Source organism: Coturnix japonica, chromosome 7 (genome assembly GCF_054131305.1).
Source record: "Coturnix japonica strain WE chromosome 7, WE-NBRP24, whole genome shotgun sequence".
In the NCBI taxonomy this organism is placed as follows: domain Eukaryota; kingdom Metazoa; phylum Chordata; class Aves; order Galliformes; family Phasianidae; genus Coturnix; species Coturnix japonica.
In genome coordinates, this window is record NC_140669.1 from 31,962,709 (window position 1) to 31,983,249 (window position 20,541).

A 20,541-nucleotide genomic window follows, 5' to 3' on the forward strand; every position below is an offset into this window, starting at 1 on the left:
CTCAGGTCAATCTTCCATATATTTTGCAGACACTGAAAGAAATATTAAATACTCTGTATTGCCTTCATTCTATGAGAGGATCATTCTGAAGATACTCCAAAATGTTCAAGCAATGCAGCACTCATTTAACTTCTTCACCCATAAATGTTACTACAAGCGATTACTACAGATTGAATCAAAACACGAGGTTCTGTTTTTGTATTCTCAACGGTTACAAAAAGAAGGGCTGGATTAGGTTGCAGGTTATATATCTGAAGGTGCAGAGGTAGCAAATGTCTGCAGTCACATCTGAAACTCAAGGTGTTACAAATTGTAGATAGAGTTTTGAGAGAGAAGAGCAAGATGGATCTAACAAGTTGATAAAATCCCCATTCACCAGAAAGCAAAGGAAAATCACATCCTGAGCAGCCCTTCACATAAACCAGAACATCCCCTTTGATTCTGAGCCCTGCTCCACAGTGTTTCTTCCTCTTTTCTGGGCCCCAAACCCCTCCTTGTTTTGACAGCACTTGAGGCCAGTTGCGTTCTGCCCTAATGCATACGAGGGAGGTCACTTTTGTTTCATTTTTCATCTTTACAAGTTGTTGCAAATGCAAACCAATTTAAGCCTTTCCCCCCATAAACGCTCACTCTTATACAGCCCTATAACTTTTTAACCAAAGGAAGACCATTGTACTCGCAAGAAATGAAAGATTAAAGAAATGGGAACAGAAACAGTAAAAAATAAAACAAACTCCAAAGCAATTTTCTACCAACAATTTCACACTGCTATTTAACTTAAAAATATAAACATTGATTGAAACAATCATGCAGTATAACACTATTCTCTCAATAGCCTTCTCATCACACCAACAACATCAGGCAAAAAGGAAGACTTCTCCCATTCATCAATATAGAAGTTATTCATCCGAAGTTTATTATCTCAGGTAATTTGATCAATACACTTCACCTTTATAGTACAGTTGTCCTTGTGAGCAAAGCATTTTGCGTTTTATAGTGAGACGGTTATTATGAAGGCTATTCATAGGGAAATTCTCTGCAGTTAAAAGTTTTTCCAATTAACTACATTTAACATCGTCTAAGCCATAAAATGGCGGTTACATTCCACATCATGTTGTTTAAGCGTGGCAGCGCTTAGCAAGCAGTTAGCACACACTTGGCAAAAAGACATCAACCAACATTTGGAAATGGAAATCAAGCAAACCTTGTCACAAACAAAAATAAGGCCCTTTAAAGTTATAAATCGACACAAAAAGCACATGCTTCACAAAACTCTGAAGAACAACCTCCTTGCTTCCATTGCCCCAAGGAACACTCCTCAACTTCTATTCTCCTTTTGCATTCACATAACTGTACAACTCTTCTGTCAGGCTTCCTTGTGAATTTTGCTATTTCTTTTCAGTTCTTGTTTTTGTGTAACTCAGTTATGGATTTCCAATGAATCATGTAAGAAAAAGTATCCATTATCCTCTGGGATGTAGAGCTCCCAAGACAACCATAATAAAGAAGTATTTGGACTACCTTGTTGGTTTAAAAAAAAAGCATCCAGCAACAAGGCTCCACAACAAGGTAGATAAATCCCTTGAAATCTGAATAAAACAAACATCCAGAGGTCAGTCATTGCAAAGCAGAGAACCCTCGCAAAATCTGCTCTGGTACTTAGAAAATAATGATAATAAAAAATTCCTTGAGTGGTATTCAGAATAAACCAGTTCATTAAAGTCATATCAGCACTTGTAATTGGCCCTTGTTGGCCAATAGAAGGAGACACTTGCAACTTTTCCCAGGAAATTATGTTCTAAATCCTTCACGAGGTGGACCTTGTCCTTTTCTGAGGAAACTTGATAGCAGTCTTTAGTATTCACTAGCATAATTAGGGCTGCAGTTAATTTCATTAAATTCTCTTGCTGCTAAATGAAGCAGATTATGAGACATCTTTTATTGCAAGGCATGAAATTACAGCCTGTCAGCTGCCAATGGTAGAGTAAAACTAATGAATTACAGGGTAAATAACACCAGAATTAACCAGCCAATTTAACATAGCAGAGAACAAAGTCATTTTTACTTAGAGCTCTGGCAAACACCATCTCCAGGATACCTTTCAGATGAAGGGAGATCAACACAGGGATCCTCCAAACTAAATGACCAGGGATATATTATTTACAGTGCGGCAGCATTATAAAGTGAAGGCTACCAATAAGTTATTAGAGATCTGTCAGATCAGTGTTAGGAATCACATCACTAAAATATTTAAACCATGGTTTCTCCAAGCGGTTTGTGTAATACATTATTCTTTGCACACCATAGGGAAAAGTGCAGATGTGCATTAATTTGTCACTATTATAACTAGCTTAATGGTGACAACTCTTCACAGACAGTACCAGACAAAATCCCTATTAATGAGGTGTTGGAAAGCACTTGTACAGGACGGACAGATTATTAAAGAAAACCAAAACCAAGCATAACTTCTTGCTTTCAATTTCTACATCGGTCCTTCCAAACATCTCAACGCAACGTGTACTTTTTTTCTGCACAGAACCCCTGGCTATGTTTCCTCTGCCCCTGATCAGAGTCCAAACAGAAGAGTAAATACGCACTTCATTTCAAACTAATGCTCTGTAACCCAAGGATTATGTTTCCTGCTGAGGTAAGTGCCAGCGTGAGGGACTGTGTTAACAGCAGAGCAGCCAGACCTGAGCACAGAATAGCATGTGTCAGCACTGCTGCCTCCATCTCTTGGGGATGGAATTCAGGCTGCAATAATACCGGTAGCATTTGAAAGGAAAGGGTCTAGGGTAAGAAAAATCCCATGTTATTGCCAGGGTTTATTACTTCCTCGTTATCATATCTGCTGTACACAAATTAAAGCATTTTTAGAATGGTTTTTCAAGTGAGGTTTTCAGCAGGTTTTTAAGGTATAGCTACTTAGGTGAGAGATGAACTTAACTGACCGCAGTGGGTTTTAGGCAGCACTGTTGGTGGGAAGACTGGAGATGGTGTGTAGAGGTCTGAGTTCACAGGAGCTCAGATCAACACAGTAGAAAGACAGACCCATTACATAGGAAAAACTGGCCTGTCAGGGTTTCACTTCTTATCTTGGTTATTATCTATCTTGAGGATGTGAGTATCTCAAATTCAAGTTCTATCTGTAACAAACAAACAAACAAACAACAACCCAATAACCCCAAGGGACGCTGATGCATCTTCCGAAAGAAATGATCTAAAATCCAAAATCTCAAAGCATGTCCATAAGAAATTAAAACAATTATGAGTAAACGTGAATAACTGCACAGTAGGATTCTTTGGAGAATGCATTCACCTATTGATTAATGTCCTACTGTCACAAAAACCACAAGCATTTCTGCATCGTCCTGTCGCTACTTCTAATAAAGATACGACAGTCACTGCTATTTATTCCATAATACAAAGCACAGAAAAAGATCTGGGGTACCAAACTATTCAAAACCAAGGAAGTAATTAATTGCAAGCTCTTAAAACCCAGCTTTGCTAAGGACACAGAGAACCTTTCTTTATATGCAACCTACAGAAATTTGTTCTTAAAATGTGCATATAAATGCAAACTATCTGGCAATATGAGTTTTCAACTAGCTGGGCCAGTTTAATCTTTTGGGATTTCAGAGGTAAATAAAAATGGGAGCTGTCTGTTTCAGGGCTGCAGCAGGAGATGTCAAAAGCTACAAACAAGGAAAGCAGATCAGGTGCCCACGCATTACTGAGTCACACAGGATTAAACCTGTGCCATGTCTGCCCACCTCACTACAGAGCTGTCTGGGACCAGCACATCAGCAGCATTCTGACAGTACAGAAATGACCCAAAAATGAATATCCCTGCAGAGGACTAAAACTAGCACAATTTTCCAATCCCTGAACTAAGTGAGGCTCTACCTGCCACCATCCAGAAATGAGTTTTCTTTCTCAGACCTTCTCAAAACACATCTATTATTACACAGGGAAGACCTACTGTTTCCTGAAGCCTTTGCCTGGCATAACCAACCTCACCAAACCTCTCTGCTTGACCCTGCAGGTCAGTATTTCTGCATGCTGATCCCATTCTGGAGGGTAACCCCGGCCCATGTCATGCTCTAGACAGAGATGCTGACTCTCTTAATACACTTTGTTCCTCCTCCAGAAAAGGAAACCTCCACCTTATGTATTTTTAGGTAATTATTGTCACAGCATCAGAACTATTCCAGACAGATGCTGATATTCCACCTTCAGATTTCAACAGTAGGAAAACTCTCACTCTTGACAGCTTGCATGCATCAACTCCAATGCATTTGTTACCAAAATCTATAGACTGAAAGCTCTTAAGACTGTTCAATTGGAAACAGCTCAGAGGCATTGACAATGTGCCGAAATAGCAGAGCACCCAGGGGCACCGATGCATTGCTTCAAGTTGGCAATCAATCACTCTGCTTCATGCTTAGGCACCTTAGGAACCAGGCACCTCTAGGGACTGGCGTGCTACTTTCTGAAAGATGCTCAAGATTCACAGATGTTATTGAACACCACCTGTTTTTTTTTTTTGTTTTTGCTTCCTATCTTTGTTCAATAGCCTTTGTTCAATATTTCTCCTCCTTTCTCTTACCTGTTTACTATAGATTTTGCTTCCTTTTCATTTTCACCTGCATTCTCACAGCACTGTTTTCCATGTGAGTTCTGCTTCTCTATTTCTGCTATCCATCATATTGGCATGCTCTCCTATCTCCCTCTCACCCTTAAGCCCAATGCTTTTGTCTGCAGAAGCAGAGTTTACCACCTTTGTGCTCCACGAAGATTCAATAAACCTATTTCTTCACCACATGGCAATGACAATAAGAAACATCACTGAATCTGAACTGTCACTTAATCTGTATAAGGAATTACTCAAGAAAGCACCAACAACTGTGATCATGCACGTTTGGTTCCTCACCTACACTTACAAACAGAGAGCAACATTTACCATATGAAAGGATGATTCAGAAAGCACTGTGAAGAAGTTCCTTTCCATGCCATTAACCTAAATAAAACCAACAAGTCAGACCTCAAAAGGTTCAGTACGTCAGTAGTGCCTGGATGCAGTGCCCTCTTACAGCATCAGGAAGGGTTTGTGCAGCTCAGCTGCTAGACACAGTGCTGGAAATCTGGAAAACTCATGTTTATCAGCAGACCTAAACCACACAGTGCACTTTGTACTTGTTACTCTCATTTTTAACAGCAGGAGCTGAGTGTTTATCATAGGGGAAACACACCAACCATTTATTTCTAGCCTCACTCATCTTGCATCCCAGTAACTTATTTATTCCTCACCCAGTGTGCTTAGAGCTCCCTTCTCTCCTCTTAGCCTACAATTTACAGAGCATCACTTGACCCATATACTGTCTTCTTTCTTAATTCTTAATTTGGACTGGAAGCGGCCTTTAAAATTGATTCTGGAAGTGCTGATACCTGCTTCTTAACCATCCCCTGCTCTCTTCTGTTTTGTAGCTCACCTTCAGAATTTCTAAACAATTCAACTACTTGCATTGCTTTTTAATTGATTTTTCCTTCCAACACCTCCCGCACTCAAAGATTTCTTCAATTTTCCCTCCTGAAATATTCACGTGAGAGAAGAGAGCATTAGACATTAACCCAGTGACTTGATTTGCAGTTCTCCAGCTCTCTACCCAACCATTTAAATACTGTCACTCATAATAGGGTGATATACTGTACTATAAACCATTCTGCAAATGGTATGTCCTGGTATTTTTCTTCTGTGACAAAGAATCATGTTCACTGCGAAGGGAAAGAAATGAACTCCGTGATCGCACTTACAGAATCTGTTTACACATCTCAATAGCTCTCCCCAACTCTCTTTTTTTGCCCCCATGAACATCCGTGTCATTACGTTTTTTCTTACTATTCCTTTATAAAGAGAATTTCAGTCTTAAAACCCACCACGTCCAGTAGCTTTCACTTAGAACTAAGCCTGAAATAATCCCCTTATAATCATCCCATAGCTGGGTACTTATGTCTCACAGTAGATCAGCAACAGTTCCTTTCCTGGCAAACACTCTAAATTCCTACATAATTCCACAATTAGAAGTAATTTCCCCTCTCATCTTATAAGCAGTTGTGTGATACAAGAATCTGCATTGCCAGAGCTAACAGATACTGATTAGTGCTGCAATGGGCAATGCCAAAGACCTTCAGACAGACCAATCTGGAAGCAGAGACACAGAGATGGGATTCTCTCCAGCACTGCCCTGAGCACTTTGTCTCATCATCGACTTCAATATAAAAACACAGCTGAATGCTTCTTAGAGTATGTTTCTTAATTGGTCATTCTTGATGTTCGAGTCAGATCCCTTTTCTCCTGCGATGCAATCTGTTTTATTCTCAAGGCACATCCTCCACTTGCACTCAATTCCCAAACCTGAAACCACTCTGAACTTCCACACACGTGTCACATCTGGGTCTAGTTTGAAGTACAACACCAAAAACCCAAGAGTTCATGTTTGCAAGAGAAGCCATTGATGTCGTACTGCAGACACAGCTGCAATGGAAGTACCTATTGCAGGCACTTCGACAGCTTCATGTCACTGAGTATTGGTCGAGAAGTGTCTTCATACAGAACACACTCCAAAATTGGGTAGAAATAACAAAAATGAGGGCAGCTGGGTTTCAATTCAAGTTAGCAGCTTCGGTTCATTTCCTGTCACCCTGCATAGACGACTCTACCATATTGCCTTTCATTTCACCATGAGTTTAAAGAAAGATGGAAATAGACTTTTCCAAGCAGGCTGATGAGGAAACAAGAACAATCTGACATGCAACCAGTTTGGACAGAATAAGATTATTACGCTTCTGTTAACAGATCTGCATCTGTTTGCATCAAACATGTTCTATTTTGTCACCATCTCTGGACCTTGTAACCTTCACGATGTGCCTCTCTCTATTGTTTATAATATAGATTACAACTGCGGTTGCTATTTGTCAGCTTCCACTCACAACCCTATCACTGATGATACTGCACGGAAGCAGGCCTGGTGCTGAACCAAGCTCTGTCCTGCTTCCAGCGAGCCGCAAGTGTGCTCCAGCTCTAACTTGTTTATGATCATGCAGACCGTTTTCAATCCACATCACAGTTTTTAGCCAAATGAACATGAATAAATTTTCAATTAAGAGTCAGCAAGGCATTTTCAAAATGCTTTACTAAAATCCAAACATTTTGCATCTGTCACGTTTGCTTCATCCACTTATTCCCAATTTCTATTAAAAAAAAAAAAAAAAGCAATCAAGCTTTTCTGGTAACTTTTATTCCGTGCACAACACCCTATTTCTCACACTTATATTACGCCACTCAGGAAAACTCAGTCCTGTAGTCTTCATTTCAAGCTTTACAACTCCGGGACTGCTGTACGTGAAATAACCCCATGTCATCTGATGACCTCATTCATCTCAAAGTTATCATCAAGTAAAGGATTCTGACCAACAGAAGGTGTGGTTGTCTGATTTTTCTCTCTTCTTATCCCAACTGGAGCAAAATAAATTAGTGATTTTGGTTTTATTTTCAAGAGTTGTGCTACAGAGTCAGTCCATTGAAATTCAAAATACTTAAACACCAACATCTGGGCCATCTGCTGAGATGTGCTGCTAATTACTGAAGTCAGAAGGGTTTTGAAGACTAAAAGTAGCCTTAGAGAGAAGAGCATATGAACAAAAAGGCAGTGACCGCCATAGCTGCTACCTCAAGGACTGATCACAACCGAGCTGCACTGAGTACCTGCATTGCACAGACTCCGCTGCCCCCACCACCAGCAATGCTCCTCCTCCACCTCGCTATTACTTGCAATTTGCCACTGCTCCTGCATAAACACGGGCCTGCAAACATGAAACACCAGTAGTAGTGCCAGTGCTTTTATTTTTTCAATGAAAACCCAATGAGAGATGGTGGACCAACAGCCCTGATTCAGACTTACACGCAATTACCCCCAAATTTAAGGGTAGCGAAAGAATTATGAACATATTTTGGATGCCCGAGGTTTGTCTTGTTCAAAAAAATTAGGCTAAAGGGCTTTAAATGCGTGCTGTTCAGTTTACTCTTTTGATTGCTTTACCACTATGTAAATCAATTTGTTAATGTTCCTTACAAAATGCATGAGCCAGTTATACTGACAAACACACAAAGCTCATTCGTAATTAGCAGTTAATTAGTAAGAAGGAACAGATGCTGTTAGAGTTTCAGCAGGCGAACAGGTTCTGTAAACAATGCTTATAAATCTAAATGAATTTATTAACCACAATGCAACTGTCAACATTTTGCTGGCAACCATACAAATATGGCGGAATCCCCAAAACATCTTTACAACATATTAATAATCATCGTGTCAACCCGAGTCTGTCAGGCAGTCTCACTTGGTAACTGTCATAAGCGCTCTACTTCATCTTGTTATGTCACTTCTTCCTCCTAATTCCTCACTCGTGCCCTCAAGAGGAAGAGCTGCAGCCACCAAAGTTAGAATAGACACATACAGACTCACCTCCAGTACAGAGCGGCTCCTCAAAACAAGGGCATTTGGGCCAGAGGAATGGTTGCTTGGCAATGACACCTCCAACCAGCTTCCATGAAAGAAGAATCAACAAAGTGCGCAGTTCTGAAAGCACATCTCAGACCAGAAGGATTTGCAGTTCTTTCACCCCATTATCACTCACTAGAGATCACAAGTATGAAGGCATCAGCAGATCTCATATACGAAAAGTAATGTAAGGTCAATTACTTCCACCCACCATTTATAAAATGACACACTCAATGAGCCACCTGATCAGTCCATAGTTTCAGTAGGTTGCTTTTTTTGTTTCTTTTTTTAATTATCAAGGAGAGACAGAGATGGCTCAAATAAAACAGAATGCCTCTTGTGAGCATGGAGATATGGATTTAATATGGAGATAAACTTTTAAAGCAGCCTCCATGTACAACAAGCTCACCCAAGGCTTCTGGCCAGGGCCTAACTCTTAGCCTAAGGGCAATGGTGAAGATACCACAGTGACCTCATCACTGCCAATCTCTGCATGTCACATTGAGATGCCACCTTGATATATTACATCATTTCAGCACTGGAAAATTCTAATAAATTTTTTAAAGTCGTATTATGGCTTTCTTTATTGATGTTCTCTTTTATACCTACATTGCTTTCGATCATTCCCTCCTCCTCTCCTCCAAAGCACTCTGACACCTCTCCACCACGTTCTGCTCTTGCTTCCAACGTGCACAGGTTTTGCAATACAGTGCACACAGAAGAGGGTAAGAAGACCAAGAGGATTAAATTCCCCAAAGCCCTGCATGGGAGACTGCTTGGTTTTCCCTTTGCAGGCTTGCAGTCCTACTTCTTCCTTATGTTGTTTGTTTCTTCTTTCTGTCACCTTACTTCTGCTCACTCTGGGAAGCTTGGTCACACAAGTGGAATATTACCATTGAAACTGTGTCCATTGCAATAAGGGACAGTAATAAGCATTTAAACATAATTCTTTATTACGTAAATCGAGTAATTCTGTTTATAATGTAATGTACCATAAAGACAGATTTGTAAGCTGGGAAAAGTTATGAGCAAGTCAGTATCTCTCTACCACAGCCTGTTACCATCAGGAAAACACAAGAAGCTCCCACTGACTTGAGTCGTAGCTTCTTAGGGTGAGAGGCAGTTAAAACATTGATAGGAAGATAATTTCTCTGAAAATTGTATTAATAATGTCTCATTTATAGATCCTTAGAGGTATGAGAGCAATATGCACAGCACTATAGAATTCAATTTTAGGAAAATAATATTACTGTAAGGCCTCTATAACTCTCAAACATCACCTCAACCCCTACCAAACATTAATTGGAAACTGATAGAATAATGACTTTAACTATATATGCAGAGCAACTGTACGCTGCTCGCCTTGTCTTTGCATGCTTGAGACTACCACTACAATTTTGCAGGGAGTAAGAGCTATAACAAGAGCAACCTATAGGATGGGAGACAGAAAACTTGCATTTTAGAACCTCATAATTCAAATCAATTAAAAGAAACACTGAAGAAATTCAGTCCTTTTAGATGCCATTTCATTTCAAATAGTCAGCACGACTGCTTTTCTTGGGACAGTACCTGGAAACCACCAGCAGCACAACAGCAAAAGCTTTCACAATCAAATGAAATGCTGCTTCCAAGCAGGTGAACTCAAAGCTGGAGCTGTGCATCTGACGTAAGGGCACACTGGATCTAATTGGAAAACATATTTCAAGTGCATTGGGAATAGTCACTGTTAACTGAATGCAACAATGAAAAAGAAGGGGAAAAAAAAGAGCATGCAGACCCGAGGGAATTACCAAATCAATTAACAACTAATTCAGGAACTAATTTCTGTATTGCCTCTTAGCACAAAACTGTATCTTTAATTTCTCCTGCAATAAGCATCACCGTGATAGTCCTAACACACTCTGACGCTTTAAATGAGTTTACAAGTATCTCTTTTTGATTGGCTATATAACATTATTTCTTCACAGTTCAATGCAACCAGAGCCAAGTGTTCTGAAATATTTAATTATACTGGTAGCTACCAGTTAACAATTTACAGAACCACAGCGAGCACAAAACATCTTCTAACTAGTAATCAACTCATTAAAAACACAGCAAAAATGTGTACGTTCTGATTATAAACAATCGCAGAGGAATTACACAGAAGATTTCAGCACTAAGAGTATTTGGCTAACGCCCGTACTCTTGTGTTTGTACAAGCGTATCTGGATCCTGATTACTGTGATTAGACACAAGTGTGACAGGGTAAATTACACCTCACGGTAGATATAAATAAATGAAAGTCTGCCATTTGCCAGCACCACGTCAGTCGTTGTCATTTCTGAGTTCTGGAAAGCCACCCTCCAGAGCCACCAATGCGTTTGGCTGCTACAGGCATTAACCATCCTTATTCCAGAACAGAGCTTGGAAGAGCAGTAGGGTGAGCCGTGGTGCTCTGCACCAGCCCAGGCCTGTTAATGTGCAAGGTGCTGCAGTGGGGAGCACCCTGCTCTCACTACACCAGCATCTTCCACCCTGTCAAGTCAGATGAATTAAGCAGGACAAGATGCTAAGACGGTTGCTTATTTGTACTCTCTTTTGATTGGCTCAAAGTAAACATTTACATTTACAAAACCTGCTGCAAAAAGCATTTGTTGTTCATGTGGATGGTGGCTCTCAGGTCTGACATTTGCCTGCAGCATTGCGGAGCTCTTCAGCTAGTGAGAAGGCTTAGGCAAATCAGTTTGACTGACTGGATGTGGCACACCGTCACTTTGCAAGTCCTATTTCAAAGACACTACCCGACTTGCCAAAATGAAGGACTGTGCAGCGATGCTACTCTGAACACAAAGCATGCATGCTTGACTGTACACAAATGTCCCACCTAGAGCTAAAGCTTAGAGGAAAATGAAGTTAGGGGCGCAGAGCAGTAGATAGGTGAGAGATCTAGGCAAAAATCTCACCCTCCAAGTAATGACAATGATAGGGAACAACGGTGCTTGTCCCACCCATCTGAGCTAAAAGGTTACAAACTGATAACTGGAGATTCAGTGATAAGAAACACTACATAAACGCAGTGCCTAAGCCTGAAGATGACTAAGGAAGGGTGATAAGAAGCTGCCCACACCTCCACCCCTCAACGGGTGCTTGGCAGATCTTCCCTGCAGACACCTACAAAGCATTGCCTCCAATACTGCAGACCTTATGGAACTGGTGACATTTTTCATACAGACTCTGACATTCATTGAAAGCATTTTAACATTGTTTCTCCCAAGTTTACCACAACACAGAATCACAGAATTATCAAGGTTGGAAAAGACCTAGAAGATCATCTAGTCCAACCATAAACCTTTTATATAATAAGAAATGCTGGTTTTCTCTGTGCTCACCTTAAGGACAGAAGAGCCGCTCATACAGCCAAGAGCCAAAGGTCTTCTTCCTACAAGCAAAACTCCCCCCCGCCCCCTCCCAATTTGCTGACAGAGCCCTAAAAACGTTTGCCATTTTTATTTCGGAGTGAAAAAGACAAAATACTTAATTTCATTCAGGGATTACTTTAATGTATTTAAATGTGCCACGCTAGTGGGCAAAGAAGGTCATCTGAAATATCACCTAAAAGTAAAGACTGAATAAGTTATTCAGCTTTCTCCATTAATACGGCCATTTGCAAACAGAGAAGGGAATGGGTTTTGAAGTTCACCTTTGCAAGTCATGGATGGCAAATTTTTCGCTATGCCATCAGCTAATATTAAACACGAGAAGGTTTATTTTCAAGCCAGGCTTTCACGTTTGCTGTCCCTAAATGATGCACCCGGGAGCTGCGCTGGAATCTGGGGGCACAGGAAGCACAGAGCGGTTCAGCGTGAGCAGGGCTTGGGTAAGCTGTCAAAAGGCAAACCCCCATCAAAGCCTCGGTGAGATGGCTTTTGGTAAAAGAGCAGCCAAGGTTATAGAGTTCAGCTATATAACAACACGGGCACCTGCAATAAGTGCAAATGCCAGAGCTGAGAATCTCATAGCAGAAAGTCAAGGCAAGCTCTTGCGTATTTATTTACACTCCAGTCTGTGGAGGGAGGGGGGGGAAGAGGAGAGGGGAAAAAAAAAAAGGAAAAAGCACACAGCTGCCATCCCAAAAACAGACCTCCCATCTGCCACCCACGATTTGCATGTCACCTTCTCCAGGCTCATTTGTACTTCATTAACTGCCATTGACTTAACAAGATTTATGCAAATGACACCATAGGAGCTCGCTAACTCCCACTGCAATCAAGTGATTATGTATGTACAATTCTCCACAGCAATGAAAAATTAATACATGACAAGCCCACTCACCGCTGAGCTGAGCTTCTTGCTTTTATTTCTCTTGTTGTCATTTTTTTTCCCTTCATTTGAGTCTGCTCTTACTGCAAGACTGCAGAAAACAAAGTAATCTTCCCCAAATGCTGCAGAAACCCCAACAGGCTGGGAAGGGTGATACTATAAAACAGAGCCTACCACGAGCTTCAGAACATTCAGTCAGGCTACCAAATACAAGCCTTCATTTTCAGCCTAAATGGTTTTGAGCAGAGGATATTCTATACCGAGGAAAGCATTCAGCCTCATGTTCTCTGAGACACAAAAGGTGTTAAACACAACCTCAGCATTCTATTTGGGAAGTTATGGCACACCCAACATCCTCCAACAAGGATGCTGGAAGCACGGACTGCATGGTACATCGATGCTGCCAAGTAAGCAAAACCCAACTTCTCCTTTTTGAGCAGCTTTCTTTTGGTTCTCCCTTAAACTGACCTTCCTACATTTAATTCACCTTAGAGTAGCCTGGCCAAAGTTACCACTCACATTCGGACAAAAGAGAACGTTTCCAATCTCCAATTAACTTTCCTTCAAGTTGGGAGACACTTTCTGATTTTTGGGGCACCCTGGGTAGATAAGAAGAACCTACAGTGAGGCAGCACAAAATCTATCAGATCACTAAGCCTCTGAGTTCACTGTCTCATTAGCAAGACTTCTCTATTAGACTATCTTGTATAACCCCTTTTTTTCCATGTACCAGGGAACACGAAACACTCTGCATCTGAATTTCAACATGAACCTTCCTATGGCTTTTTACAAATTGTTTAAATGTGCTAACAAGCTCAATCAACAGAAGAGAAGCACCAATCTGCAAATTCAGACTCACTCCCTACATCAGAGGAACACGGTCAGCAGCTCTTAAGTATCACTGCCAAACACATACCCAAAGCACCTCCAAAGGGGAAAAATGAAGTACTGACAGTGGGATTCAAAAGGTCTGCCCATGGCCTCCCTTGGAAGATGAGGGTATGTGCATGAAGCTGGCAAAGGCACCTTGCTCAAGAGCAGCTTCAACAAGTCGTGGGACGTTTAATGTAACTGGAGGTGACTCATAATTGCAGCACGGGATGCTGCGGCAACGAGACTTTGGGGCTAATAGGAGGAAAGACTGGAAAACACGGGGACTAAGATTAAAAAGAGTCTTTTAAGAATATAACAAGAAAGCTTTTCCACAGCAACTTTGTGAATACTACAATCTGCATTCAGCTTGGTGAAAGGAGGTTTCTCTTTCTATTACTGACCATTTGTCACTGAAGCATCCTGATGGAAGGGGTTTCTCATTGAAAAGCAGCACAGTAGCATGACATATTACTGAAGTTTTTAGGTCCAAAAGCTCTTTTTCATATCCCTCTCTGTCTTATTCACAGTCAATGCACTAAATGCAACAGAGATCATTTTTTCTAGCAGGAATTTCTACTTCCTCAGATCTCCAAGTGTCTCACACCTGTAGAACACAACAGTAACAGTAATGCAACTCATCACCACCAGAGCTATCTGAACAGTGAATAGGAGAAAGCTTCCCCAGTGCCTCATTTCAGAGCCCCGTCTGATGGTGACTGTAGAGGATATCTTAACTGTGCAGCAGTGTGATCACACTTAAAATGTGATCACCTGTCCTAAACGTGTCTTTTGTACACAGATTAATTTCATGCAGTGCCGTTTTAGAAGAGTATGTACACTTTAAACAAGGACTGGGAAAAATATGTTTCCCAATGGAATGTTCTTCTCAGCCTCACTCACAGTCTGTTTTGTTTAAATAGCATCACCCCAAAAGAATCCAGTCGGTCTAACCCATCTCACAGCACACAAAAGCTGTAGAGAAAAAAACCTGTGGCTTGTTTCACGTGCCTGCAATCTCCTCCTCTGAGCATTGAGCCAAACATGGAGCTTATCTGGTGTCACGCTGCTGTGTTTGATTAAAATTTGTCTCCTAAAGATCCACAGATGTGAGTAGGCTTCTGTGATGGCCCCAACAAGTCCAACTGCTTTGAGAAAAGAAATCGCTACAAGCAAAAGCACAAAGCCATCTCCTTCCTTCCTCCCCCCCCCCCAACATAAAACAATATACAAAGAACCTCCAACATAGCAGCACCAAACAGGAGACAGGGGGCTTCTCGACAAAATGAGCCAGGAGCAGAGGTAAGGCTTGGAAACACACAAGGAAGAGGGAAGGGATCGTCTGGAAAGCAGCAAAGCAGCCAAAGGAAACTGGGAAAGAACTGTGTGGGAAGAAAATAAGCTGCTTCACTCGGCGCTGGTGCTGCCTGCAACACGGTAACTCGCATGGAAGCAAATACTTGCAAACACTAGTGCAGAAACCATTCGTAAAGCATCCCATGCAATTGCTTAGCGCAGTGCTCTTAACTGCATGAATTCAGCCTAATTTAATTTGGAAAAGTAAATGATCTCATTTACCCAAACACTTTGCATTTGATTCCAGTATTGCTTTTGCCTTTCAGAGTGCGTTCAGAGCTACAATTTAGCATTCGGTTTCCGGGCTAATGAAAGTGCATCTAGGCTAGTAAAACAGACCAAAACAAATCCGTGAATTCAAGTCCTGTTGTGTAATGAGGAAGTTTAATTAAGGCCACACATTACAGCTGTAAATGTTCTCTTATATAATAAGGTCTAAATGAAACTGAACCTAATCAAAGTTACAATTCCTTCATTAGCAAATTACAAACAAGAGTGCACAGCTGACACACCGGCTATGATTATCACAACTAATTGCCTTGTTGTTACAAACCAGCCTGAAACTGTGTTCAGATGTCCGTCTGCGATAGCAAATTAGGGCCACATCAGGCTATTCCTGCCATCACAAGGGGCTCTTGTGCAGCGCGCTGATTTCCCCCTGTCAAATGGGCAGTGCACGGCCCAATCAAAGCCGGCTCTACAAAGGCAGCCTTTGAAGCCAGCGCAGCCGAGAAACGCGCTCCATATGCAGGCCGGCAGACTGCACTTCATTAGGCCTGTTGTCACATTTTCCCTCTTCTTATTCTAATGATCCTATTTTAATACACATAGGAACCTCTCCTAATTGATGTCAAGTGAGTGACTTCCACATTCATCACTGGAGCACATCAAACAAACCTTGGCGCTGGGCCGGCCTCGCAGCGCTGCAGACCCGAGGTGCGTCTCCAAGCATGGCGAGCAGCAAAGCTCTTTACGTACCTGCTTAATTGGGATTGCGCGGCCACTCCCGATGCTGTCCGTTCTGCTCTCCAGGACCTTCTTCTCTTTGTCTGGGTCGCTCCCCTTCCGAGACTGTGGAGCAAAAAAGAAGGTTGGCGTTGGTTGTTATTTTTTTAAGCAACTGAAAGAAGTGTTTCAACACACAAATGGTACTGAAAACAAGAGTGGGGAAACATCTACGCGAGTACACGACGGTCCCTTAAATTTAAATGAATTTGAATACCTAATTACCAGTTCCAATTTTCAGCTCTCCACCTGTTTGAAATGGGATTTGGGTTTCAAAGAGTTCCGGCCTCTCTGCCTAAAGAGCCAGCCACGCTGCTCAAGTTCACTACTTGAAGAAGGCTGCGGCTTCTCATTGAGAAAATCTGATACACGTAGATAAAATATATATAGGTAATGTAATTAATATCTGTATGGTTTCAGAAAGGTCAACAGCTATCTGAAACCGTGATTTTATGGCACTGTCTCTGACCGTATTCGTTTAACTTTGTTCTTTGCTCATTCCAATTTACAGCTCTTTACCATACTGAGAAAGCTGGAATTGAAAGAACAGGCACCGAATGAGGTTGAAAAACATTTTTCCAAGCAGAGAAAAGAAACATCAACAGGAGAAAAATTAATTCAATGTTTAAAAGTTGACCAGGCTTTCTCTAAAGAGAACTGCCCTATGGAGAAAGCTCACAGAGCTTCCTTCGTGACTAAAGGAATCAGAAGAACTCATTCAGATTCTCTGTGAAAGAACACACAAGTAGATTCATTTTGACAGATTTATTTTAAAAAAAGGAAAAATAAAATAAAAATGGAAGAGCTGAAAGTCATCCTCCTTAATAACTGATCTGACAAGCGACAACTTCACTCCATTACTTTTCAATAGGAACATTACTCACACGATATTGAAAATGGGGAAACATTTTCATGTGCTTTTCATATCACAGATGATGTATGGAATGAACGCGCCTGCGGTGTCCAGTGGCACCATGGAAAGCTGATGAAAACCAGTGCAATACGAGACACCGGGTTTGATTTGGGGCATAAAGGAATGTCTTAAAGGCAAATGAGGTCGGGAGCGCCATTGGGATGGCGGGCAGTTAATACCTGCTTTCTGCACTCCCCCATTGAGCAGGTGGAGGGATGGAAGGAAGAAAATGCCCCGAGCGGTTGCTTTAAGGGGCGAGGGGATGGGGAGAAGGGGAGGGAAAAAGCCCACAGAGGAAGACTTCAAGTAACAGCATCCTAAGCACCACATTTACCCAGCGGGGAGGCTGTGCTTTTGCCGGCTCTGCCGGGAGCAGGCTCCTATCACTAGTTACTATGGTTAGGGGTGATGGAATGACATGGCAGGGAATTAAACAAAGAATAAATGAAAGAAAGCAAAACAAGTGGGAGGGATGAAATCCAACGTTGAAGATCACTATTGTTCCTCTTCCTTCAAGACAGATTTCTGAATCTGAAAGTGCCACTTCCCAATAATAAAACACAAAACAATACTTCAATAGCGCCAAGCGGCCCTAAGTGACATTTTAAAGGAACTCAATGAAGGCAGCCAAATCCTTGGGAGGGAAGTTGTCAACTTGAATGTTTCTTTTTGTCTCATTTTAAAAGAAAGGATCCCGTCTCTGAAAAGCAATCTGGGTACTGTGCGCTAATTTATTTATTCTTGAATCATCACATCTTCTCTTCCATTAAAGTAACTGCAGCAGAAAAGAACGCTGAACGTAGCAGGGAAATGCTTCAAAGCAAAACACTGTCGAGTGCTTAAAGTATAGAAAGCTGGGGATGGACGTGAGTCAAATCCTTCCTGGCTGCTGGTATCAACAGCACATGCAATTTTCAAGGGGAGAGCTGTATCAGGCTCCACTGTTTATATCATGTAGTCAAATAGAGAGGTACCCTACTCTTCCATGCCTCCGCACTTAAAATACATCCATTTCATTTTATTAAAAAAGCCAGACACTAAACCACACTGGATCAGCACTAGCTAGGATTTTCTTGTATGTCCCGTTAACACATTCAGCAATGCTATTTAAAACCACAGAAAGTCCCAAACAATTAAAAACAAAAGACCTGCCCAAATGCCATTTGACTTATTTTCCCTTTGCACCAGAAGTCACACACAGCCTTACGTCAACACGAAACCTTCCCTAAATCAGAGCCTACAAATGAGATTGCTTTCAAGCCAGGGAAATACGGCAGCTGAGCTTGGGCACAACCAGAATCCTGCACCCACAGCCCAAAGTACCAGCACTGATCTCTAATACAGCAAACTAGAGAGGTTTATTTAACTTCTTAAAAGGTCCTGACTGCAAATCTGCAATCACATGAGACAGGTAATACCAACATGTGAACAGAGCTGCCTCTTGCTGTACCTGAAGTTCATTCAGCCTGTATGAAATCCAACAAGAAGTAACAGCCAGTGCTTTGCTGGAGTGTAAATCCTCACCTGTGCTGCACAATGATTTAAACATCCCTATCTGTACTGTGAAAAAACAAAAGATGCTTACCCTTCTGCTTTATTTTAAAGCCTAAGTAGGTAGTCTCCTATTGCAATGACAGCTTGACAGAAAATACTAATACCCAACAAAGACGTAATGGTCAGATACCACCTCTAATGTGCTTCAACAAGAACATGTTTTAAATGCTCGGTCCTATTCCAAACCTTAAGTTGAATGAGATCCCTAAAAAAAACCACATCTTTCTGCTTAAACCAATTTCCTTCCAATGCTAAAAGGATTTCATATAGGAAACTTAACACATTACCTACACTACATAACAAGGGTCAGTTTGCAGTTACACAGATGCAAATGATAGTAATCTATGCAAGTAACAGCCTAGGAAACAAGCACAGCAAACTAAACACAGCTGACTGACACACTCAAGCTCACATTTTGCTCTTAGCAGACAGGTCATCCATTTACTTATAGATGTCTCATCTATTGGCTCAGTCTGGTAATTCCAGATTACAGCTTGGCTGACATGGCATGAGACCAGGGTCAGCAAACTCCAGGACAGGGATTACACCGTATTCAATACAGTCATAAAGGACATTATTGTTTTCCCACAGCACTTGATTCTTCCCAATTTTTCCCAAGTTATTTGACATTAAGACAACTATTAACATCCTCTGGTGCTAGGCAAGACAGCTCTCCCTGTGCCATTAGTTACTGCAAACCTGTCTGTTCAATCTGTTTGTAACACATGCAGCTGATTTCATATTCCTCTCAGACCTCTTCCTCGACTGCAGATGCGTATGTTTCTCTTTATTCACTTCCTCAAATTTACACCTACTCCAGCGTAAATCACCCACAGTTTTCCAAATGTCAACAGCATCTGAACAGCCCTCTCGGCGCGTGATGCACACTTGACGCAGGAAATGGTCGGCACAAGCTCCGACACAGCTCTGGTGGTCTCCGCTGGGCTCCCAGATTTATGGCTGCGCTCTCAGTTTCTAGGATGACACTGACATCTAGTGGAGTTAATAACTCACGAGTGCTGCTCAGCACCAGCCCTGTGAGCGGCAGGGGAAGGCACACAAGATGGGCACATTAAATGTGACCTGTTAGACTGTGCTGTTGACCCTCAGCGCTCCAAAACTAGGATAAGAACTTTTTACTTGCTAAGGGCTGATGGGTCAGACCTTGTTTAGATCACAAAGTTTCCAACATTTCTCTCTGTGCTTCTCTGGATACGAGTGGGGAGGTGACCGTTGCTGGGAAGTAAATGAGACATCACCTTTGGAATACAAAATACAAACACTTGTTATGATAAAACGTGGCTCGCCGAATGCAACTCCTGCATAGCTGCAGTCACCAAAGAGCTGGCACACGAGTGTTTGTTAGAAAGCACAGTTTGAAGTGTCATAAAGCTGATTCTAAAATCACAGTTACACACACAGTGCAACCCCAAAGCCTTCAGCAAGACTGCTAGAACAAGGAAACCATCACTCAAAGCCTCATTCTTGTTCCCCAAAGTACTTGTGCATAGCAAACATCCATCACAGTGGACCAGCTGAACAGTTTGGTGTAGTGTTTCTTTTTGGTTTGGATTTTTGCCTCTCAATGAAGCAAAACCCAGAAATTTAAGGAAAGATGAAAATAAAATGCCATTTTCATCTCTATCATGCCTCTTAACTCTAGCAAAGCAAATTGAGCAGCAGCAACAAAAGGATCACAGGGCAGCCACTCTCCAGTAGCCCACAGAATTCCCATGGCAAACACCGAGAGCTCTTTACAAACACTGGATATCTCACCAGGAAGCCTCGAGTCAGCAGAATCATTCAAACAAGGACAGGGTTTAGGAGCAGAGGCCCAGCTTTGCCTGTGGCGGCTGAAGGTGGGAACCTGGGCAGACCTTAGAATCAAAGTCACACAAAGGCTCCAGAATTCATCCCCTGGAATTCCCAGCATGGTGACTTCACTGTTTTACATCCTCACAGAGAACAGCCCCATTGTCATTCTAA

General features: G+C 41.7%; 1 protein-coding gene across 27 annotated transcripts in view; it reads right to left on the minus strand.

The window, feature by feature from the left end:
• The window catches only part of AGAP1 (ArfGAP with GTPase domain, ankyrin repeat and PH domain 1), a 254,020-nt gene that overhangs the window by 121,437 nt on the left and 112,042 nt on the right, over positions 1–20,541 (minus strand). For all 27 annotated transcript variants that reach the window (XM_015867761.3, XM_085552896.1, XM_085552894.1 and 24 more), the window contains one exon: positions 16,062–16,154. In XM_015867761.3, coding sequence (XP_015723247.1) covers positions 16,062–16,154 — 93 coding nt within the window. The remainder of the gene's footprint in view (positions 1–16,061; positions 16,155–20,541) is intronic.